The following is a 24,850-nucleotide window of genomic DNA, read 5'->3' on the forward strand; positions in this document are numbered from 1 at the left end:
GCCAAGCAGATTAAAGATAGAGGAAAAGAGCAAGCAACTATCTTGGTCCTCTAGGTGCTTGTTTGGATGCAGAACAGTGAGATTGAGATCAAACAGGGAATAAGCAATGTCAATTTGGGTAGTAGCATTTGTGAGTGTTGCAAATTCACAATCTCTGAACTATTTTATTAAAGGCTATTCCATTGTGGCTTCTCTCTAGGGCTTCCTTCTGCAAGAGAGTAAGACAAGATCCCGCAGGAGACTCTCAGAGAATAGTTCATTATGTTTAATCAAATAGAAAATATCTTTCTGTAGAGAACAATTTCTATTCATTTTGGATAAAGCATGAGTGAAAAGGAACCAGGAAAGAATACCCAACAACAACAACATCAAAATCAACTTTACAGTGACAAACCCTTCTCTTTTTAAATTATCTTCTCTATTAAATTAATTGTATTGGTACAATAAAGTTAGTGAGTTTATACTGATGTCATCACCAGATTAATCAGTTTTGTTTTTATACGCAAATGCACTGAAGTGTTAGAACTATTGAAACATCCAGTGCAAAAGATACATTGTGTAAAAAAAAAAAATTATTTTAAAGCAGTATTTCATAGGATTTGATTTTTGTGCTGTGCCTCTTCAGGTACGTGTACACTTTGGGGTGGGGTGGGGGATGGTTCCCAGCTGGAGGAGACATACCTATGCTAGCTCCGATCGAACTAATGCACTAAAAATAATATAGCCACAGTGGCATGAGTGGATAGAGGAGCTAGCCACCCCAAGTACCCACCTATCCCAGGCATTAGGCATGTATTTGGGGCAGCTAGTCCCTCCCTCCCCTCATGTCACCACAGCTACACTCTATTTTTAGCACACTAGCTAAATCAGAGCTAGTGCGGGTATATATCTTTGAGCCGGGAATCACATCTCCAGTTCAAAGTATACAAAATACTTTTGCCCCCATTTACCCTAAGCAGAGAGTTTCATCTAAGGGTAAATGGGGGCAAAAGTAGCTATAACACCTATTGTACCTGTCTGACTCTGGAAATCTTACATACAACACTCCTGTTAATACACCCCAAAATAGCAGCAGCCTTTTTTGCAGCTGCATCACCTTGTTGACTCTTATTCAGTTTGTGATCCTCCATAGCTCCCAGATCCTCTTCAGCAGTACTAGCACCTAGCCAGTTATTCCCCATTTGGTACTCGTGCATTTGACTTTTCCTTCCTAAGTGCAAAGTACTTTGCACTTATGTTTGTTGAATTTTATCTTTATGAATTCAGACCAATTTTCCAATTTGTCAAGGTCATCCTGAATTTTAATGTGGTCCTCCAGAAGGCTAGAAACCCCTCCAAGGTTAAGTGTCATCTGCAGATTTTATAAACATCCTCTCAACTCCATTATCCAAGTCATTAATGAAAATATGGATTAGTACCAGACCCAGGACAGACCCCTGTACAACACCATTGGATACATCCCTCCCCACTCTCAAGTTTGACAGTGAACCATTGTTAACTACTCTTTGAGTATGGTCTTTCAACCAGTTTTGCACAAATCTTATAGTGATTTCATCTAGACCAGTTTCCTTAGTTTGTTTATGAGAAGGTTAGTAAGGCTTCTGTCCCACATGACAATCAAGACTATCACATCCACAACTTCCCTTCTATCCGCTAGGACAGTAACCCTGTCAAAGAAGGAAATTGGGTTGGGTTGGCATGATTTGTTCTTGAAAATCCAAGTGAGCTATTCCTTATACCCTTATTATCCTGCAGGTACTTACAAATTTATTGTTTAATATTTTTGCAGTATCTTTCCAGGTATTGATGAGAATCTGACTGAATATGTCTAATTCTCCAGGACTTCTACATTTCCCTTTCTAAAGGTTGGCAAACATAGTACCTTTCTCCAGGTCTTCTGAGACTCCAGTCATCCTTCATAAGTTCTTTGGGGGTAATAACTAACAGTTCCAAGATTGCCACAGCTAGTTCCTTAAGCACCCTAATGTGAATTTCATCAGGCCATACTGACTTGAATACATTTAACTTATTATTTTTATGCTGTTTTCCTTATTTTGGCTTCCTTCTCATGGGTCCAGATGATGATCTTCATCATCCCATGGGAAGGAGGCGCTTGAGGAATTCCACCAGGATTTCAACAATTTCCACCCCACCATCAACCTCAGTCTGGACCAATCCACACAAAAGATCCACTTCCTGGACACTATAGTGCAAATAAGCGATGGTCACATAACCACCACCCTATCCCAGAAACCTACTGACAGCTATACTTACCTACATGCCTCCAGCTTTCATCCAGACCACATCACACGATCCATTGTCTACAGCCAAGCTCTAAAATACAGGCACATTTGCACCAATCCCTCAGACAGAGACAAACACCTACAGGATCTCTATCAAGTGCTCTTAAAACTACGATACTCACCGGGTGAAGTGAAGAAACAGACTGACAGAGCCAGAAGGGTACCCAGAAGTCACCTACTACAGGACAGGCCCAACAAATAAAGTAACAATGCCACTAGCCGTCACCGACGGCCCACAACTAAAACCTCTCCAGCGCATCAAGGATCTACAACCTATCCTGAAGGATGATCCCTCACTCTCACACACCTTGGGAGATAGGCCAGTCCTTGCTTACAGACAGCTCCCCAACCTGAAGCAAATACAGGGATGTCCCTACCCATACACAAAGTACACAGCTGCATAGGGCACCAGGAAATTTTGGGCACCAAATTTCCTGCCCTGCGCAGCTGCATGCTGCTCCAGCCCCCTGCCCCTTCCCCATGGCCCCTGCTCTGCTCCAGCCTGCCCACACTCCACCCCTTCCCCAAAGCCCCCCGCCCTGCTCCACCCCAGCCGCGAGGAAGTGCAGCGACCCGGCCCCAGCTCCACCGCTGATGAGTGCTGGGGGCGGTTCCCACCTGTTCCCCAAGCCAGCCCCCCAATGGGCCCCAGAATAGCTAGGGATTGCCCGGAGCCAATACTCACCAGCAACTACACACCACATGTCAAGGTTCCTCCCCCACTCTGAACTCTAGGGTACAGATGTGGGGACCTGCATGAAAACCTCTTTTACCAGCTTAGGTTAAAACTTCCCCAAGGTACAAATTAATTTTATCCTTTGTCCTTGGAATATCCACTGCCACCACCAAACTCTAACTGGGTTTACTGGGAAACGTAGTTTGGACACGTCTTTCGCCCCAAAATCCTCCCAACCCTTGCACCCCACTTCCTGGGAAAGGTTTGGTAAAAATCCTCACCAATTTGCATAGGTGACCACAGACCCAAACCCTTGGATCTCAGAACAATGAAAAAGCATTCAGTTTTCTTACAAGAAGACTTTTAATAGAAATAGAAGTAAAGGAATCACCTCTGTAAAATCAGGATGGTAGATACCTTACAAGGTAATTAGATTAAAAACATAGAGAATCCCTCTAGGCAAAACCTTAAGTTACAAAAAAGACACACAGACAGGAATAGTCATTCTATCCAGCACAGTTCTTTTCTCAGCCATTTAAAGAAATCATAATCTAACACATACCTAGCTAGATTACTTACCAAAAGTTTTAAGACTCCATTCCTGTTCTATCCCCGGCAAAAGCAGCATATAGACAGAGACTTTGTTTCTCTCCCTCCTCCCAGCTTTGGAAAGTATCTTGTCTCCTCATTGGTCATTTTGGTCAGGTGCCAGCGAGGTTACCTTTAGCTTCTTAACTCTTTACAGATGAGAGGATTTTTCCTCTGGCCAGGAGGGATTTTAAAGGGGGTTTACCCTTCCCTTTATATTTATTTATGACACCACACAACAAAAACACTAACCCAGGAACCAATCCCTTCAACAAACCCTGTTGCCAATTCTGTCCGCATATCAATTCAAGGGACATCATCATAGGACCTAACCACATGAGCCACACCATCAGGGGCTCGTTCACCTGCACATCTACCAATGTGATATATGCCATCATGTGCCAGAAATGCCCCTCTGCCATGTACCAAACCAGACAGTCTCTACGCAAAAGAATAAATGGACACAAATCAGACATCAAGAATTGTAACATTCAAAAAACAGTAGGAGAGCACTTCAATCTCCCTGGACACTCAACAACAGACTTAAAAGTGGCCATTCTTCAACGAAAAAACTTCAAAAAACAGACTCCAACAAGAAACTGCAGAACTGGAATTAATTTGCGAACTGGACACCATCAAATTAGGCCTGAATAAAGAGTAGGAGTGGCTGGGTCACTACAAAAAGTAATTTTTCCCTCTGCTGATATTCATGCCTTCTTATCAACTGTTGAGAATAGGCCACTTCCACCTTGACTGAATTGGCCTTGTTAGCACTGACCCTCCCCGACTTGGTAAGGCAACTCCCATCTTTTCATGTGCTGTGATATATATACTGCTTTCTGTATTTTTCACTCCATGCATTTGATGAAGGGGGTTTTAGCCCACGAAAGCTTATGCCCAAATAAATTTGTTCGTCTCTAAGATGCCACAAGGACTCCTCGTTGTTTTTATGGACCGGATGGAAACAGCAGCAAATGACAAAGAGGAATGGAAGAGACTAGTTTCCACCGTGTACGCCTACACTGGCATGGGAAGAATGTAATGTAATAACGCTCACTTTAGCAACAAAGGCCCTGATCCTGTAATTGGCTCTGAATGGGCAGACCCTGCCACCCACATGGTGTCCTACTGATTAATAGAGCTCTGTGCAGGTGCAAGGATCTGCCAGTGCAGGGTTGGAGTTTAATATACATTGTGATTACTTTTTACTCCTGTTTGCTCTGCAGAGCTAAAACCAGCTATGGATGTGTGATCTGGATTCTATTCCAGTTTATGCATCATCCCAAAATATCATTAAATTCAGATTGCAGAATTTCTATTACTGGTAATGCATAAGACAGAAAGAACACACCATTATTTTGAAATTCCAGATCTGGTTTTCAGGGCTGTCAGTTTGGGGGGAAATACCTATTTTTGTATGTTGGGCAGATTTGATCTGGAATCACTAAGTCAGTATACATGGCACCACCTTGTGCCATTTTAACAGGTTTTTTTTTTTTTTCAGAAAAACTGCAGAATGAAATAAATTATACTGTATACTCTCCACACACACACACACCTGGACTATATTAAATAGATAACAGAAATCATTGTAATGAGTCACATTCTCTAAAGATGCTTTTAAAACTTAAAAAACCCCTCTTATTGTGATCTCCATCAGAACATAGTTTAGACAGAAGTTATGGTATGCAGTTATCCAGTTCATGTAGGAGGAACACTTACACATTCTATCCTTTTAGCCGTTGACAAAAATAAGTCCCTACCAAGCCAAAATTACTACTGCTATAAAAGAAACAAATATATTACATAAAGGTTTAATCACCTGATATAATTTTAGTACTATGGATATTATTCAGTCCTGAGAATGACCATCACCAATAGATTCTATCACATTTAGATTGCAAGATTCTTGGAGGAGAGACAGCCTATTATTCCATATCTGTACAGGGCTGAGCTTTGTCTGTAGCTAAGTAGTAACCACCCATGGACACCCCAATTCTAATCTGTATGTGTCTGACATACAAGATTTAAAAATAAAAAAAAAATAAAAAATAAAACAAACCTGCCCTAAACCACAAATTAAAAAGAAATGTTCAGTCATGACAGCATTAAGTTACTCTTATAAGTATTACGTGAAACATCATACAGTTAAAAGAATTAAAGCATTTCATATGAGTCATAAAATGGTCAGGGAAACACAGCTTGTATTAAACCAGCAATTTCCCTCCATCTCCTGTTCACCTGAAGATTCTGACAGTGCATTGTCCTCTGCATCAGCCTTTATTTGCTAAAATAAAATTCGGTTCTCTTTCATGTAGTCTTATTCAGTGATGCAAGTATGGTGGTACGGTCCAGTACGCCGTACGTGGAAGCAGTGATTTCCCTACACTCCCCCCTGAATTTCCAACACCCCCCCTCAGTTTTGTGAGCTAATTACATGCCAATTTAGTGACTATTTGGAAATTTGAATTGAAATTGAAACATTAATACACACTTTAAAACCATAAACACTGTACGATAAAATACATGTATCTGAAAAAGTATAATAGATTTTAAAAGTATGAACATAGACTAGCTTCCTTATACAGCTTTTTTTTTTAAAATGACAATGTCAGTGCATTCATTTCGGTGATGTTGGCCAACCTAATAATTTCAAAATATGATTTGTAAGCAAAGTCTAAATGAGCTCTCCCTAACAGCCAACAGGGAGCTGGGGGGACAGTCTTCAGGACCAGACTGTATTTACATTCACACCTAATCTACCTAGGTAACAGAGCTGTGTTGTTCAAGTGATAGATTTTGGCTGGGGTTGGGTTACAAAATCACTTGAATGCGGGGGGGAATGAAATGTTATTCTTATTGTATAAGTAAAGGGCAGTAGAACTGTACTTAGCCTGTGTTGATTGAGGGCATCAAGAGAGACAGTGGGGACAGGTGTTTTGCTTGATGGTCTGAGTCAAAAGTATGATTTGACCTGCCCCTCTCCACTGTTTAAAGACAGAGCTGATTAGGCTCCATAGATAATCTTTTGTTTTGTTAAGTGACCACTACAGCTGAAATCACTGATAATCAGGTCTAAGTGCTTAGTCCTGCTGCCTATGGGGACAGCGTTTCTGTGGAAGAGATGGCGCAGCCTGCACTAGCAGGGAGGTCCCCCCACTGAGATCTCAGCTGAAATCACCGAGAGCCGGTGGAACCTCAAGAGACCAACTCGCAGAGGTCACAGTGGCAGCAGAAGGTGACTGCGCAGGGCCATTGGCAACAGAGCAGTGGAGTGAACGGTGGCACAACAAACAGTGGACAGAGCGAACTGTGAGCAGCTGAAGAAAAGAGCAAGGTGCCTTCTTGCCCCCCACCTAGGAGGTGAACTCATGCAAAAGCACCTCTGAACTCTGAGTCTCCACTGACCAAGGACAACACTAGTGAGTGGGGTGCTGTGGAGGGAAAAGTGAGGGGCACATTAAACAAACATTTGTTCGTTGGACTATATTTTAGTGACATTGCTCCAGAATGCTAGATTTGTGACTGGCAATGGAAACATACATATGTTTCCTAGTAGGCCAAGATTTTTAAAATGCATTATTTGCCAAGGTTGTTATCTCACATCATTGCTATCTTGAGAGGTCATTATGTTGGGGAGTTTCTGTACTAAACATTTTTATTATTATAATTAATTTTTATATAAGAATGGTCATACCGGGTCAGACCAATGGTCCATATAGCCCAGTAGCCTGTCTTCTGACAGTGGTAAAGGCCAGGTGCTTCAGAGGGAATGAACAGAACAGGTAATCATCAAGTGATCCATCCTCTGTTCCCCATTCCCCAGCTTCTGGCAAACAGGCTAGAGACACTCAGAGCATGGTGTTGCATCCCTCCCCATCCTGGCTAATAGCCACTGATGGACCTATTTTCCAGGAATTTATCTAGTTCTTTTTTTAATCCTGTTATAGTTTTGGTCTTCACAGCATCCCCTGGCAAAGAGTTCCACAGGTTGACTTTATGCTGTGTGAAGAAGTACTTCCTTTTGTTTTGTTTTTTAAACTGGTTGTCTATTAATTTCATTGGATGACTGCTAGATCTTGTGTTATGTGAAGGAGTAAACATTTCCTTATTCACTTTCTTCACACCAGTCAAGATTTTATAGACCTCTATCATATCCCCCCTTAGTAGTTTCTTTTCTAAGCTGAAAATTTCCAGTCATTTTAATCTCTCCTCCTGTTTCATACCCCTAATCATTTTAGTTGCCCATCTCTGTACCTTTTCCAATTCTAATATATCTTTTTTGGGATGGGGTGACCAGATCTGCACACAGTATTCAAGGTGTGCACATACCATGGATTTATATAGAGGCAATATGATATTTTCGGTCTTATTATCTATCCCTTTCTTAATGATTCCCAACATTGTTTGCTTTGTTGACTGCCGCTGCACATTGAGTGGATGTTTTCAGAGAAAACCTCCCATGTATTAGTATTAGTGAAGACACTGGCACAGTTTTGTGGGAAACTAATATGAGGCCCCCACTTTTCTGATTTATGCCAGTGTTAGTAAGGCCTCACTTTTCACTATCCACAAGGACTCCAACATCTCTTTCTTGAGTGTTAGCAGCTAATTTAGACCCCATCATTTTGTATGTATAGTTGAGATTATGTTTTCCAACATGCATTACTTTGCATTTATCAACATTGAATTTCATCTGCCATTTTGTTGTCCAGTCACCCCTTTTGTGAGATCCCTTTTGTAACTCCTTGCTTTGGGCTGAACTATCTTGCAGCTCTACTTTTTTTTGGCCTATCACTTCAAAAATTCACAACAGTTCACCTCTTGACCACAGAGTCAATATGGTCATTTAATGATTTACCTTCACCTTATGAAATCAGCCAGTGATACTGTAACAGTGTATAAATTTTGTTAAATCAAAATAAAAAAAATTAAAAAAGCTTACCGGAGCATATTTAATATCCAAATATAATTTAAATATACTCATCTAAAAAGTGAAACGAAAAAAAGCGTTGTGCCCTTCAGCTTCAGACATATATTTGACCACATTGGGGAAGAAACTGTCTATGCCTAGAAGCGATATTATTGATATATATCTAGACAGTCAATGTGTCAGTCACAGGACAAGGTGCACCTCTGTTTCCTTTCTGGTCTTTGAGTGCCCCCTGCTCAGGACTTGTGCATCTGGTTTTTGCCTGTGTCAGGAGCCAATCTCACAATTCTTCCACTCAGACTGCGGCCTAGGTCAGGCTGCCCACATGGACCATACTCCAGATTGGAATGGGTTTGGGGCACTTGCACTTCCTCCCTTTAGGAACTTGTGATATAGTAACCAGCTGCCTCAAACTACTTTTATTTAGCACTTGGAACAAGGCATTAGAGAATTAAACAGAATTTAAAGGACTAAAATAAATTAAAAAAAAATACACCAACCTACATGCATATCTGTCTTACCTCAAGTACTGCCATCCCTTAATGGTGACATAGGCCAGGCATAGCTTTTTCAGGCACCTTCCCTCCCCTGACAGGCTCCAGTGTTTGAGTGTGTCCCTGTATTTCCCCCTACTCCAAGCCCCCAATATAGTATTATTCTTTGTCCTGTACCTGGCTTCTTTATGTGTTAGCATCCAGGAGGGGCAACAGCCTGCCGTTTGGAAGACTAAGCCAGAGTCATCAGCAGTAATACTTCTGGCTTTGTGTCCCTTTAAATGGAAGCTGAGCAAAGGACCACCTTTAGCCATCTCCTTTCTGCCTGCCCCATCCCCTTTAAATCAATCAATATTATACCATACTAGAGACAGGTGCATGCAGAGGATTAAGAACTTCTTACAGGTCACTCCCATTTTTACCACAACATACATGTGCATGCTTGTATGGACTGATCATTATGTGACAAACATTACACTTCCAGCCTGATTCACCAGTATACGCCAGATAATTGGCACTTTGACTGTCCTATTAAACTGGACTCACAGCTGTTTGTGTCACCAGAGTGACACAAAAACATCAAGAGTTTACTACTGAATCTTGCCCTTAATAAATTACTTGCAGAAATAAGCAGTTTGCGTTTTATCGTTAGAAAATAGTTAATTTGGCAAATATTCTTCCTTGCAACTGACTGTAAAATTTATAATTCAGGAAGCTTGATTTATTTTTCCTAAATTGGATACTCTGTATAATAGGTTATGCAGATTCCCATTGTCTGTTGATGAAACAGAACCTCATTGTACTCTATCTAGCAGGTTGCAGCTTCTTTTCACTGAAAATGAAAGACACCGATATTGTCTACTACTTATTTTTCAAATACACAGATGCTTTTAAATGATCAAGCTTCCTTGCTGCAAGTCTCAAAATAATCTGTAGCATTTAAGATCAATAGGCAAATCTTGCTAAAAATTCTTTCAGTGAAGAAAATAATTGGGCAAAACAATTTTGTATATTCCATTTCACTGTCATGGTGGAATAATCTACTTTCGAATTTTCAAAGATTTACAGTACTTAACTAAAAACAGGATGTTTTAAGTATTTGGGAAACCGTACTTGTCTTTGATTTGTGTGATTAAAAAAATAGCAAAAAATTGTAAGATTTGTGTATATAAGCCTGCTCCCCTCAGAATTCCTTGAGGAAGTTAAGTTTTATTATTTACTTATTGTATTCATATTGTGCCTAATGACACCAATCAGGATCAGGGCCCCTTTGCACTGTACAAAACAGCCCTTGCCTTGATGTGCTTACCCATCCAATTTAAGACTAAGCCCTTAGTAAGTAGGTTTACAATTTAACTGGGTGCCAGTTAAGTTCCCAGTACCATTATCTTTATGCAGGCAAGACTCCTAAGTGCTCTCAAAGAGATTAGCTATTTAATCTTGTCCTCTAAAGAAGTTAGTGTCCCTGGTGAAATATCCTAAATAATGAGAGAAACAAACAAACAAAAAAAGACTGTCAATTTTGATACTTTGCTTAAAAGATCCCCAAAGGATTGGCAGAAGTTGTGTAGTATATCTCCAGATTTGGGCATGACTAGGTATGAGATACCATGTGCCCTCCCTTCCACAACCAGTTACCCATCTAGACCACCTTCTTCCCAACTACCCACAGCCCATTTAAAAAGCTTTCTTTAAAAGGCCAGTTGTTCTCCTTTACCCACTTCACAGGGCTGTCAGAAGGATTAATTAGTTATAATTTTACAGTGCCCTGAAGATGAAGAGGCCAGGTCCTGCCCTGAGTAAAAGCAGGGGAGAGAGAGAAGCTCAAGGAAATGTATCAGAGCAACTAGCAGCCCCATGCTGTACCTTGCTTGCGCAGCACAATCTGCCCCAGGCACAAACTCCTGCTTTAGTTAGTGGAGTAACAGAATGGCCCTCTGCGCACACACATCTCCCTGCACCCTACCCCACTAATGACCACTCACACACACCTCCCACAATCACTCTCTTTCATATCCATATGCTACGTACTCATATCACAGCTTAAAATTGGGGAGGTGGGTTTGATATTGTGGCTCCATTGCAGTCAGTGGCTAAACTCCCATTTACTTGCATAGGGCCAGGATTTCACCCAGGATGGATAGGAGAATGCAGGTACATGCACACAGTGAAAGGATTTTACTCCCCTTATGCACCTGCAACTTGATAACTGAGTTCTGGACAGCGCACTAAGGCTCTGCACCCTTTTGCATGAAGCGCTTATATACAATTGACCCCTCAAAATAAAATACTTGGCATTTAGATATCACTGATCCTCTCCATTTTGGAGTCAAGCAATTTTTAGCATTGTTTAAAAATTTAAACAAGAGTTTTCAGTACAAGAATGCACAAAATGTGGGTGAGTGGCTCGATAGCAACAATAAAGAACACAACAAAAGCTGTGAGGGCAAAGCACTGAGCTTATTGCAGCACTTTTCCTCCCTTTTGACAAACATTCTATCTGTATCCAACTCAAGGAAAAATTTCTAAGTTTCTTTATCTCAGAAAAAAATGACACTCACAAAAGCAGACACCAGCAATGGCTCTTTTGGGGTTTGAAAATTAAAGCAGTATTTATAACTGTTTGCTGCTTTTTTACATAAAATGTTCCACATCTATATTGCTTCTCATAAAAAGAAGTTAAAAATTAACGAAGAGATCCGTGCATAGTCTTTTTTAATTCACATAAAAGATTTAATTGAAAACATTCTACTGCTGATGGACTTTCCCAGCTTTGAAGCAAATCTCATACTAGGCTTTGGATTGGGCCATATTGAAGACCTGATCATTACCACTGCATCAGCTTCAATCAAATTTAACAGTGATAAATATTGCAATGTAAGATTTGCTACCACTCTACAGAACTATAACACAAGCTAGAAACAGAAAATAAGCCTGTGATCTTGAAGTCCACCTATTAGGCTGAACTGGGATTACTAAACAAGAACTACTCAAAAGCCAAAATGTATTATACATTTAAATTACTTCATAAAAGCTACACTTAAGGCACTAAAAGAAAGAATCAGGATAACGCAGTGTTCTGATATTTAATTAGGGAACAAAAACCATGATAGGAATAGGATGGCATTCATGGAATAATCATGCTACTTGGATGCTGGGAGGTACAAGGTATATCTAAAGTCTTAAGAAGAGAGTAGATGTATAATGATCACTCTTCTTACTTGCTGTTCCAGTAAAAACTGAAAAAAAGATGAAAAATTGTGTTGGTAATACTAAAAAGGGAGACCACTTAAAAGGCAGGGTAGCAGGTTCATCTGAGAGAAACTAAATGAGGCAAATCCTTTTTTGGAATCTTCTGATCAAAATGCTCTGTCATTTATATAGTTACAGGCAAGACTGTCATTTCAGAAACAAAACTCTTGTCAACTCCAAACACTACAACCATGTGAGCAACTTCCAAACACTTGGTCCAATATGTTTCAAATAGAATCACAGTAGAGTTCCACATATCTGTGTTGTCAAGGTTCCTTACCCACTTGGAACTCTAGGGTACAGATGTGGGGACCTGTATGAAAAACCCCCTAAGCTTATTTTTACCAGCTTAGGTTAAAACTTCCAAGGTACAAGCTATTTTACCTTTTGTCCTTGGACTTTATTGCTGCCACCACAAAGCATCTATCAAATATGTAACAGGGAAAGAGCCTCCTTGGAAATGTCTTTCCCCTCAAAATCCTCCCAAACCCTACACCCCCTTTCCTGGGGAAGGCTTGATAAAAATCCTCACCAATTTGCATAGGTGAACACAGACCCAAACCCTTGGATCTTAAGAACAATGAAAAAGGAATCAGGTTCTTAAAAGAAGAATTTTAATAGAAGAAAAAGTAAAAGAATCACCTCTGTAAAATCAGGATGGTAAATACTTTACAGGGTAATCAGATTCAAAAACAGAGAATCCCTCTAGGCAAAATCTTAAGTTACAAAAAGACACAAAAACAGGAATATACATTCCATTCAGCACAACTTATTTTATCAGCCATTTAAACAAAACAGAATCCAACGCATATCTAACTAGATTGCTTATTGGCCCTTTACAGGAGTTCTGACCTGCATTCCTGCTCTGGTCCCAACAAAGGCAACACACAGACAGAGAGAACCTTTTGTTCCCCTCCCCCCACACCCCAGCTTTGAAAGTATCTTGTCTCCTCATTAGTCATTTTGGTCAGGTGCCAGCGAGGTCATCTTTAGCTTCTTAATCCTTTACAGGTGAAAGGGTTTTTCCCTCTGGCCAGGAGGGATTTTAAAGCTGTTTATCCTTCTCTTTATATTTATGACAGGTGTTTTCAAATTTAAAAAGATTCTCCCCTTAGTATGAAGATGACCAGATGAAAATTAAAAGGCACTGTCCCTTTAAAAATGGACACCTTGCTGAAAAGCCAAATGGAGAGAGCATTTTATTAACTATTTTTGTGGCCCAAGTTACCATAGTATCTTAGCACCACACAAAATGTTTTAAAAAAGGCATTGGGGTGATTAGTGACTTATAGACTGAAAAGTCCAGTAAACGGTTGCAACCATAATTAAACATAAAATTATAAAATACCTTGAAGATCATGATATGAAAGGGAATGACCAGCATAGTTTCTGCAATGGAATATCAAGCCTCACTAATCTGTTAGAATTCTTTGAATAGGTCAATAAGATAGTGGATAAAGGTGAACCAACTGATATTAATAAATATCACAGAGACTGGGAACTTCCAATCACTCTCTCATAACACAAGAACACATTCATTGGTATAAAAGGGATGCAGATTCAAAACTGATAAAAGGAAATATTTTCCCATAACATTCAGACTTTGGAACTCACTGCTACAAGTTATCGGAGACCAAAAGTTTAGCAGGATTCTAAAAGGATTAGAGATTTATACAGATAAGAATATCCAAGTATAATAGGAATTTAAAAAAAAAAATACACAAGAGCTTTGGAAAGGATATAAACCTATCTCTAACTACCAAGGGCTCAGAGGACATGTTCCCTGGGGTGGGTTATCCCATAACTGCTTACTCCAGGGTTTCTTCCTCTGGAGTAGCTAGTATAGTCATGATGGGAGATAGGATAGTGGCCTAGAGGAACCATTGGTTTGATCCAGAGAGTGACAATTCTTATATTTCTAATTTTCTGTTATTGTATTTATCCTCATACCCCTCGAGACGTAACTAAATATTTATCCTCAGTGTACAAATGAGGTGCTGAGGCACAGCAAGGCTAAGGCCCAGATCTTCTAGGGTATTTAGGTGTCTAAAATCAGGGCTATTTGTGAAGCAGAAATTGAAGGGATGGAGGAACCAGCACAGGTGGCACATGACAGGGCATTTGGAGATGTGGGCAAACACTGTCTGGCAGACACCAGTGGGATATACAATTAGATAGTCACATTACACTGTATTTTAGACTATTACGTTCCTTGGGTTCATATTTTGTGTGCTGACGTTTTGAAGTTCATCTTGAGATTGATACCTTCTTGAGATGGGTGGAAATAAGCTTGAGGGAGCTATTTCCTTGGAGTGAAATTCACCTGGATTAAGGGCCAGCACAAGGTCCTCCACGCAATTCAAACTCTACATTAGATCCACATAAACAAGGATGTTGTGGCCCCTCTCTTTACTTGCCCCATCATGACTGATTTATGCAAGACCTGAGTGGGGACCCCATCATCATTATATGGGGGTATGGAGATGTGACACTGTACCCCAAAGAAACACCCACTTGGCACCCCTATATTCACCATTGTTATATAATTATATGTTTTGTACAAAGTATGCCTTGTGAGGTATCATTTAAAAGGTCTTGTTCTGTTAAATATTAATATCCTGTTGAATTGTATGTGCTATCATTTTGAGAGAAGTTATGAAGTTCTGCTATGTGGGTATTACTGAAATACGTTGTGAAGTTGGAAACAACCACAACCAGTCTTTCTGGAACAACAACGGAGAATCCAGATGGTGCTGATGGCCCATTAAGGGAAATCCACACTACTAATGACTATCGCAGGATCTGCGTACAATGAAGGCTTCTCAGTGGAAGCATGTAAACAATGGACACTGCTTGACCCATGTCATAGCAAAAGATCTTTGCTGGAAGAGCCTATAAAGGAGCGGAAGTGACATCATTTATCCTTACTTCCTCCACAACTCAACACCTGGAAACGTGTCGAGAACAAAGATTGAACTAGGAAGGTGGTCCCAGGCTGGAAAAGATAATCCCAGCCTGTGTATTAAGGAACAATACCATCAGGATGAGACACTGCTTGATTCAAATCCTGTCTAGTTTATAGAACTCAGATTGTGGTTTTACTTTTATTTCTTAAGTAATCAGCTTTGATCTGTACACTTAGTACTTATAATCACTTAAAATTGATCTTTCTGTAGTTAATAAATCTGCTTTATATTTTACCTGAAACTGTGTTTTGCTTCAAGTGCTTGGGAACCTGCTCAGGAACAAAAACTGGTGCATGTCCTCTCCACATTGAGGGAGGGGCAGACTGGGTAAATAAAAAAAACTTACACTTGTCAGGCATCTGACCAGGGCAAGATGGTATAGTTCTGGGGTCCTAGGTTGGAGATCTTATAGGGAATTGGCTGGAGCCTATTGAGCGGCTGGCAAAAGCATTCATGTAACTCAGCTGGGTGTGTCCCTACCTGTGGATGTCTGTAAATTCAGGACCTGGAGGGGTTTGCAACTTGTCACAGCATCACAGTGGGAGAGGGAGCCCAGGTTGGTGAGACAGATGGCGCAGTGGTACTCCAGTTCCAGGTTGCAACCCAGGGAACTCACAGGAGACATTTCTGTTTTTCCCTTAACCTGTGCTGACCTAATGTCCCTCAAACACTGTGCAAGCCCATAAACTTGAGTAGCAGTTGAGAAGCTGTGGAGACCTGACTCCTAGCTGAGAATATATTTCTCTCCACCACCATATTCTGGGTATTCCACCCACAAAAAGTCCAGTTACTCTGAATTAGTCAGGGAAAGTGAATTTTACTCTGGGTAAATACTAATCTTGCAAACAGAACCTGTTTGCTTGTATTCTTTGATCCCTAAGGTGGACCTAGTGGTCGGATGACCCTGACTATGTACAAGAGACTATTGCTTTCCAAAACTTTCCTAAACCAGATCCACAATACCCTAATCCAAAAGGCAGGCAGGCAGAAGATATGAATTGAGACCTATAAGTAATAGGAAGATCCACCCTCAGCGACCAAAGGAGAAAAATGAAAACAAACATCTACATAACCAGTTAATGTCAAATAGAACACCAAAAATACTACATACATAAAAAGGTCTGATCACTAAATCCTAACTAAGCAAAATTCCTACTGTGTTCAGTGGAAGTGCTGCCTGAATAAGGACTGTGGGATCAAGCCATTTATAATTTGATTTCAGTCTTATTTAAGCTCTTTTAACTTTAAGCAAATGAGCAATGACACTTTTAAAACAAGACAAAACTCAAACATTATTCATAAAACAAAGCCAACTCTTAAAAAAAAAATCACATTTTAATATTTAATTTGCTCCCTTTGATTTACTTCTTCCCAGGCAATTTCTCACTTCCATTTTCTGAGCTGAAATGCTTTAGAATGTTTCTAAAATAATGTACCTAACTATTCTAAAATCACTCCATTGTACTTGGAATGAGTTAGTAGAATTAAAGTTTCTTTAAAACATCTCAATGTAATGTTTTTCTAAACCTGTATTAAAATCTTCTAAATCCTAAATCTCATTAAATACCTTTAACATTTTAAAAGTTTGAATTAAAGATTCAGCAAGACGAGATTTCAGTTTAAAATCCAACAGCAGTACTGTCATGCATTTTGGCATTGGTGAGAGCTCCCTGAAACTATAAAACCTACTAGCAACACTGGGAATGACTAATTACTGCTCTCATTTTCTAAAATAGTTACTATAGAAAACAGTTTTGTGAACACTATCAGGAGGTTATTCTTTGCTCACTATTAGCATCTTAAAAGTCCATTCAGGTTTAGAATTAAAATGATTTTTAATATTTTATAAATACACATTTGATATTTTAGCTACAGAAAATCATGACTAATAAAGGACATCAGTGACAATTAATGCAAAGGGAACAAAAACTGTAAGCATTAATCTAGCTCTGAGTAGAAGTATCAAAAAGAGCTAATTTAAAATCAGATTTTCCTGTGAGCACTGCTTTAACTCAGACATTCTATTTCCACACGGACTTTAGATTGCTTTTGAAATAATAAGTTACTTTAATCATTCAAGTAGAAATGCTAACATTTGTTTACACAATGTAAATCTTCATGCTAATGAAGGAAAAAATAACTCCTTGATCAACAACATTTATTTTCATCTTCAGGACAAGGCAAAGATATCAAAGGCAATAATGCTGCCTAGGAAAACACATTAATTACAGAGAAACTGTTTTGAAAGAAACAGAAACAAGTATTTAAATAATCACCCAGTTCACCACCAGCCCAACCCTTAGCTCCACATAAAATTCAAACAAAAACAAGAATTGGACAATCTAATAATTTTTATTTTTAGTGACCATGTCATTACAGCATCTGTCCCTGTTCTTAGAAGTTATGATACTTTATGCTTTGAGAGCACTTTCCATCTTCAGAGCTTTTTACAAACACTAACTAACTAGTCATATCCCAGGATCACACCCCAGGGCTGATTTAACTTCCTAGTCCTCTCTCAGTTTCGGGGATGTTGAATTAAGCTTGTTTTTATCAACTCTGTGTGGCAATTTCTAAACCCTGAAAGTGCAAGACACAGTTGGAGTGAATTGACTGACCAATAGTCCAGTAGTCTTTTCATTCTGTGTTTGCAATTTGTTGTACAATCCAGTAAAAGCAGACAGGACACAATGCAATTTAATGTAAACCATTTGGGGTGAAAGGTGTTATTTTGTCTAGGGAGATCTCCCCCTCACAGTCCAGCTCACACACAGAGTCGGTGGCAATCTCATGGTCTGGGGAGATCTGGGACATCCTGTCGAAAGGATCATCCTCGCAATCAACCACATTAGGGATCATGTTGACATAAGCAGTCACTATTTCCTTATGGAAAAGGGTGTCTTGATTGTAGGAGATGAGTTCATTGCTTATATTGACTGTCTCCACTGGAGTGCTAGAGCAAAACTCACTGCACCCTAGGAGGTTGGAGAAAACCTTTCTGAAGTCAGCATTGAAAGCATAGATGATGGGATTGAGGGATGAGTTGGCCCAGCCAAACCATACAAAAATATTAAAGGTGGTCTCGCTGACACAGGGAAGGCCAGCATAAGGGTTGTCAGGCGGGCTCTCACAAAAGGGGACTATGCAGTTCAGAATGAAGAAGGGCAGCCAGCAGCAGACAAAGACTCCCATGATGACTGAGAGGGTCTTCAAGACCTTGGTCTCTTTTCTGATGGAAGTCTTGAGGCTGGTGTGGTGGTGGCAGTCAACACGGCTGCTCCGGCAACTCTGTGCATGCTCAGCTGCCCTCTCCAGGGAGGAAATCCTGCGGATCTGCACTTGGGCAATGCGGTAGATCCGTGTGTAGGTGACTAGCATGATGGCCACGGGGATATAAAAGCTGATCAGCGAGGAGGAGATAGCATAGGTCCTGTTGAGGCTGGAATCACAGCTCTCAGCCTGTCCCTCAAGAGTCTCATTGCTGCTGGCAGTCCCCTCTGAGGGTCTCAATACTACTGTCCAGTTAGTGCCAATCCCTTCCGCCCAGCTGGGGCCAGTGCCTGCTGCTGCTGAGGTAGTGCCAGGCCCACCTCCATCAACATCCCCGCCTTTGTGCCAGTTGAGCTGGACAGGGATGAAAGAGATAAGGACAGACAAAGCCCAAGCCACGCTGATCATCACCAAAGCCACCCTCTGGGTCATCTTCCTCTCATACCTGAATGGGCTGGAGATGGCCCAGTACCGGTCCATGCTGATCACACAGAGGTTCAGAATGGAGGCGGTGGAGCACATGATGTCAAAGGCCACCCAGACACTGCAGAAGGCCCCAAAGGGCCAGTAGCCGGCCACCTCGGCCACTGCCTTCCAGGGCATCACCAACAGGGCCACCAAGAGGTCAGAGACGGCCAAGGACACGATGAAGATGTTGGTGACCTTGCTCCTCAGGTGCCGGAAGCGGATGATGGCCACACACACCAGCACGTTGCCGAAGAGCGTCCAGAGAATCAGCAGGGACAGTAGGCTGCCAGCCACTATCTGCGCGGGCCCCGCAGCCACAGGCGGCTCCCCTGACCCCTCCCCAGCGCCCACTGCAGGCGGCCCGGGCTGATGCAACAGCAGCGAAAGCGGGAGAGGCTGGGAGAGCAGGGTCTGGTTCTCCCCTGGAGACTGCAGCATGGCTGGGTCCCTCCCCCCGGGGCCAGGGCAGCGGAAGCGCGCTGCACGACTAATACTTCTCCCGAGCGCCCATCGCTTGGCCCCATTGGATCCCCCGGGGGCGCTCGCTCCGCCAGCCGGTCGCCGCCACCACAGCCGCCGCGGACCGCTGCCGGGCTCGCTCCTGCTAGCCACCTGCTCCGAGGCGGCGGCCCCCCGGTTCGCCCCCGGCACTCACTCAGGGGGCATCGGGGCTGCTGTTAGGCTCCCCTCCTGCAGCCGGTGCGCCTGAGTGGCACTGCTGCGCTGCCTGGACTCTCCGCGAAGCGCGGGGTGCTGCCGCTGCCCCCCGCCGCTGCCAGTGCCCCGCTCTCAGCGCGCCCCTGAACGAGTGCGGGGGGGGGGGGCTCCTGCTCTCCGCGCCGGGCGCCGCCGCTTGCCTAGCCCTCGTGCTCTAGCTGCGCCCGCTGCTGTGGGTACGTCCCGGAGCGACGGCGAGACTCCCTCTGCGCTCCGAGTGCTGCCGCCACAGTGTCGGCTCCCGCCGCCCTCGCCTGCGCTCCCCGAGCCGCTGGGTGCGCTCCGGCGGGCCGAGCATGCTCAATAGCAAGGGGAGCCGCTGTCCTGAACCTCCGCTCCCTGAGCGAGGTGGGGACAAAACTTTGGGATGTGGGCGCACGGGAGCGGGGCTTGGGCGCCGCCTCGCCCAGCGCGGCTCGCTGCCGCTGCCCACAGGGGGCGGGGGCATTCCGGGCACACGCTCGCCCGGTGCTGCTCAGCTCGCCACGGGAGACCGAGAGACTGTTTCCAACGCCTGCACACTGCGCAGGTTACACTCATCTCGGGGGGCGGGGGGGGTTCGCCCTCTGTCCTGCCCTTGTCGTCAGTTTCTAGGAAGCCCATGGGGATAAAAGGTGAAGAGAATACCTGCCCTAGAGGTCCTGTTGATGCAGAGCGGAGGTAGGAGACAGAAGGGGGTGACTGATGGCACACTGCGTAGAAGTCCCTCTATGACCAATATCCCTTGTGCAGGGGTCTGTATTTCGTGTCTCCATGTGGCCAGATCCAAGGAACAGGCAGTTGGACAAGATTGGCCAAAATGATTAGGGCTCCATCTGAATTAACAGAGAGATGTCCGGGGGATCATTTCCTACATGGTTTGGCTAATCTAGAGTGACTCTTTCGATGCATAAGGCTAGAGCCATCATCCATCAGCACCTGGGAGAGGGGGACTACTAAATTAGTGCTTTTTTGCATTATGTTTATTAAAAAAAACAAACTCAATCACATAACTTCATAAGGGAGTGGTGCTGGTGAGGAAAGCATTACAAATGCTTGAGTCAGCAGTGTGCCCTTGTTGCCAAGAAGGCCAATGGCATTTTGGGATGTATAAGTAGGGGCATAGCGAGCAGATCGAGGGACGTGATCGTCCCCCTCTATTCGACATTGGTGAGGCCTCATCTGGAGTACTCTGTCCAGTTTTGGGCCCCACACTTCAAGAAGGATGTGGATAAATTGGAGAGAGTCCAGCGAAGGGCAACAAAAATGATTAGGGGACTGGAACACATGAGTTATGAGGAGAGGCTGAGGGAGCTGGGCTTGTTTAGCCTGCAAAAGAGAAGAATGAGGGGGGATTTGATAGCTGCTTTCAACTACCTGAAAGGGGGTTCCAAAGAGGATGGCTCTAGACTGTTCTCAATGGTAGCAGATGACAGAACGAGGAGTAATGGTCTCAAGTTGCAGTGGGGGAGGTTTAGATTGGATATTAGGAAAAACTTTTTCACTAAGAGGGTGGTGAAACACTGGAATGCGTTACCTAGGGAGGTGGTAGAATCTCCTTCCTTGGGGGTTTTTAAGGTCAGGCTTGACAAAGCCCTGGCTGGGATGATTTAACTGGGAATTGGTCCTGCTTTGAGCAGGGGGTTGGACTAGATGACCTTCTGGGGTCCCTTCCAACCCTGATATTCTATGATTCTATGAAATGGCACCTGCCCCCACAATACATTTCACAACCTAGTGTAGTGCCTGGTGGGTAGGATCGAACCTCTGGAGCTTAGTGCATGAGCCTGTACTGCATGAGCTAAAAGCCAACAGGCTGTTAATTAAGGGCTTGGCTACACTTACATTTTATAGCGCTCTAACTTGCTGGCTCGGGGGTGTGAAAAATCACCCCCCAAGTGCAGCAAGTCAAAGCGCTTTAAAGCGCTAGTGTAAACAGGCTCCCAGGCAAGAAGCCATGCTCCCAGCGCTCGGAGCTAATCCCCTCGTGGAGGTGGATTACCAGGAGCTCTGGGAGAGCTCTCTCCCAGCGCTCGCCCGTAACCACACTCGCACTTCAAAGCGCTGCTGTGGGAACACACCCGTCACAGCACTTTGAAGTTTCCAGTGTAACCATGTGTCAAATATTAAGGGAAGAGTAAACACCTTTAAAATCCCTCCTGGCCAGAGGAAAAACCCTTTCACCTGTAAAGGGTTAAGAAGCTAGGAGAACCTCGCTGGCACCTAACCACAATGACCAATGAGGAGACAAGATACTTTCAAAGCTGGAGGGGGGAGAAACAAAGGGTCTGGGTCTGTCTGTGTGATGCTTTTGCCGGGGACAGAACAGGAATGGAGTCTTAGAGCTTAGTAAGTAACCTAGCTAGATATGTGGTAGATTGTTTGTTTAAAATGGCTGAGAAAATAAGCTGTGCTGAATGGAATGGATATTCCTGTCTGTGTGTCTTTTTGTAACTTAAGGTTTTGCCTAGAGGGATTCTCTATGTTTTTAATCTAATTACCCTGTAAGGTATTTACCATCCTGATTTTACAGAAGTGATTCTTTTTACTTTTTCTTCAATTAAAATTCTTCTTTTAAGAAACTGAATGTTTTTTTCATTGTTCTCAAGATCCAAGGTTTTGGGTCTGTGGTCACCTATGCAAATTGGTGAAGATTTTTATCAAACCTTCCCCAGGAAGGGGGGTGTGAGGATTTTGGGGGGAAAGATGTTTCCAAATGGGCTCTTTCCTAATAAAATAAAACTGGTTAGATGTTTGGTGGTGGCAGCGAAAGTCCAAGGGCAAAAGGTAAAATAGTTTGTACCTTGGGGAAGTTTTAACCTAAGCTGGTAAAAGTAAGCTTAGGAGGTTTTCATGCAGGTCCCCACATCTGTACCCTAGAGTTCAGAGTGGGGAAGGAACCTTGACACCATGCCCTTAGACTATAGGGCAAACTCATTAAATCTCTAAGTGGTCTCCGTGCCACTAGATGGGACAGAACACCACACCCAGAAGGTGTGTGGATTATACTCGCACTTGATCCTTCCTAATATATTATTAGGATTACAGGAAATAGCATTAGAGGTTCAAGTAGAGTTTTGTAACACACATTTGGCAAAATCTAATTTACTTTCAGCCTATACCAGGGACACAAGGCACCCTACATATTTAAAGGTAGCCCACAATAAAGAAGTTTTTGAAGTCATTCTTGCTTCTCCCTGAGGAATAAAAAGCTTGAAAATTATTTTAATCTTAATAATTCCAGCCTTCTGTACCTGATCTCCCCTGAAGACTCAATGGTCAACTGGAGGACTTGTTTATAACATTCAAACAACATAGCAAATGAAAATTTGATTCCATCCGTCTCTGGGTTTTCTGTAGAGTCCATCATTATTCTGTCTAAGGCTCTAATCCTGCAAAAAGTGTAAGCATGAGTTTAATGTTCTAGTCTCATTGAATTCCCCATTCACTTGTGTAAAGTTAAGCCTATATGTTTTTGGAGGATCAGAGGCTTGACTCAAAAGGTAAGTGTTTTTTATTCAGACAGTTATAAAAAATAAATAGGTGCACCAAAACATTTTAAACAATTGGAAGAAAAAAAATCTGTTCAAGATTCATATCTGTTTTCAGTTGGCATTTTATTGGAATCATAGAATATCAGGGTTGGAAGGGACCTCAGGAGGTCATCTAGTCCAAATCCCTGCTTAAAGCAGGGCCAATCTCCAGCTAAATCATCCCAGCCAGGGCTTTGTCAAGCCTGACCTTAAAAACCTCAAAAGGAAGGAGATTCCACCACCTCCCTAGGTAACACATTCCAGTGCTTCACCACGCTCCTAGAGAAAAAGTTTTTCCTAATATCCAACCTAAACCTCCCCCACTGCAGCTTGAGACCATTACTCAACTTAGGAGCCCTATGTCCTAGTGAACTGAAGTTAAAGACTTGGACTTATGGTTTAAAAATATTATTTACAGATAATCTCCTATATTGGGAACTCCAGTGACCACAAGAAGTGGAGTCCAGACACCACAAAAGATTGGGGCGGGGGAGGAGGGAAGAGAAAGAAAAAAAAAAAAAAAAAAACCTGTCCAGCCAAACCAAGACAGAAAGCTAGCAAAGAAAAAAGCCACACAAATTATGTTAATGTTAACAGTCCCCTGCCTGGGGTCACGCTCACAGGGGTAGAGAAGGGCATCCTTATTTGACATTAGTGTGCTGAGAATCTGGTGTGTTAAAGTTTGTGGTGTGTGTTTAAAGAGTTTTACTCATCCCATCATGATTGTTCCATTAATTTCAGGAAGTTATTAGTTTCCTTCCTCCTCCCCCCCCACCCAAAAAAAAAAATCACTAAATCAAAACTCAGTCAGTTACTTTGCAGACAAATAACATTTTTAAACTGTCTATACTAATATAGTCGCCTCTTGAGGCTGGCTATGCCTATATTCATCCTTTCTAATTTAACAAAGAACACAAGTAAGTGGGGACAAAAACTAGAGAGGCAAAGGCACAAAATAAGATTAAACTAGTTAGAGACAAAGGATAACAAGAAAACATTCTACAAATACATTAGAAGCAAGAGGAAGACCAGGGACAGCACAGGCACATTACCCAATAAGGGGGGCAAGCAAGAACAGAAAATTTAGAAATACCAGAAGTGCTAAATGACTTTTGTTTCAGTTGTTTTCACCAAAAAGGTTAGTAGCAATTGGACAGCTTGTGAATGCCAGTGAAAATGGGATAGGATCAGAGGCTAAAATAGGGGAAGAACAAGTTAAAAAATTACTTAGACAAGTTAGAGGTATTCAAGTCACCAGCCTGATGAAACACATCCTAGAATACTCAAGGAGCTGACTGAGGAGATATAATTGCTAATGGCTCAATCTTCAAAAAAAAGTAATAGAAGATGGGAGAGATTCCACAGGACTGGAAAAGGGCAAATATAGAGCCATTCTACAGCAAGGGAAATAAGGACAATTCAGGAAATTACAGACGTGTCAGCTTTAACCTAAGATACTGAAATACTATGGAACAAATAATTAAGCAATTTGCAAACACATAGAAGATAGAGTGATAACTAACAGTCAGCATGGATGTCAAGAACAAACTTCTAGCAGATCACAGAGCAGCAATAGCAGGATCACAGTTGTGGTTGGTTATCAGATTCTGGAAGGCTCATGCAACATACTCTTTGTGATAAGATAAAAATCTTTAACACTTGATAGGTTAC

The 24,850-nt window shown here is 42.3% G+C and overlaps 1 protein-coding gene and 1 pseudogene across 1 annotated transcript; both read right to left on the reverse strand.

The window, feature by feature from the left end:
- Positions 1–24,850, reverse strand: part of LOC144930532 (uncharacterized) — a 256,857-nt pseudogene that overhangs the window by 26,921 nt on the left and 205,086 nt on the right.
- On the reverse strand, positions 17,387–19,899 carry DRD5 (dopamine receptor D5). Its single transcript, XM_073340129.1, has one exon. The coding sequence runs from the start codon at positions 19,386–19,388 to the stop codon at positions 17,910–17,912; it is 1,479 nt and encodes a 492-aa protein (XP_073196230.1). The 5' UTR covers positions 19,389–19,899; the 3' UTR covers positions 17,387–17,909.

This window comes from Lepidochelys kempii, chromosome 4, assembly GCF_965140285.1.
Source record: "Lepidochelys kempii isolate rLepKem1 chromosome 4, rLepKem1.hap1, whole genome shotgun sequence".
In the NCBI taxonomy this organism is placed as follows: Eukaryota; Metazoa; Chordata; order Testudines; family Cheloniidae; genus Lepidochelys; species Lepidochelys kempii.

Coding starts and splice junctions, on each gene's coding strand:
- DRD5 (XM_073340129.1), bottom strand. CDS start 19,388: ATGCTGCAGTCTCCAGGGGAGAACCAGACCCTGCTCTCCCAGCCTCTC.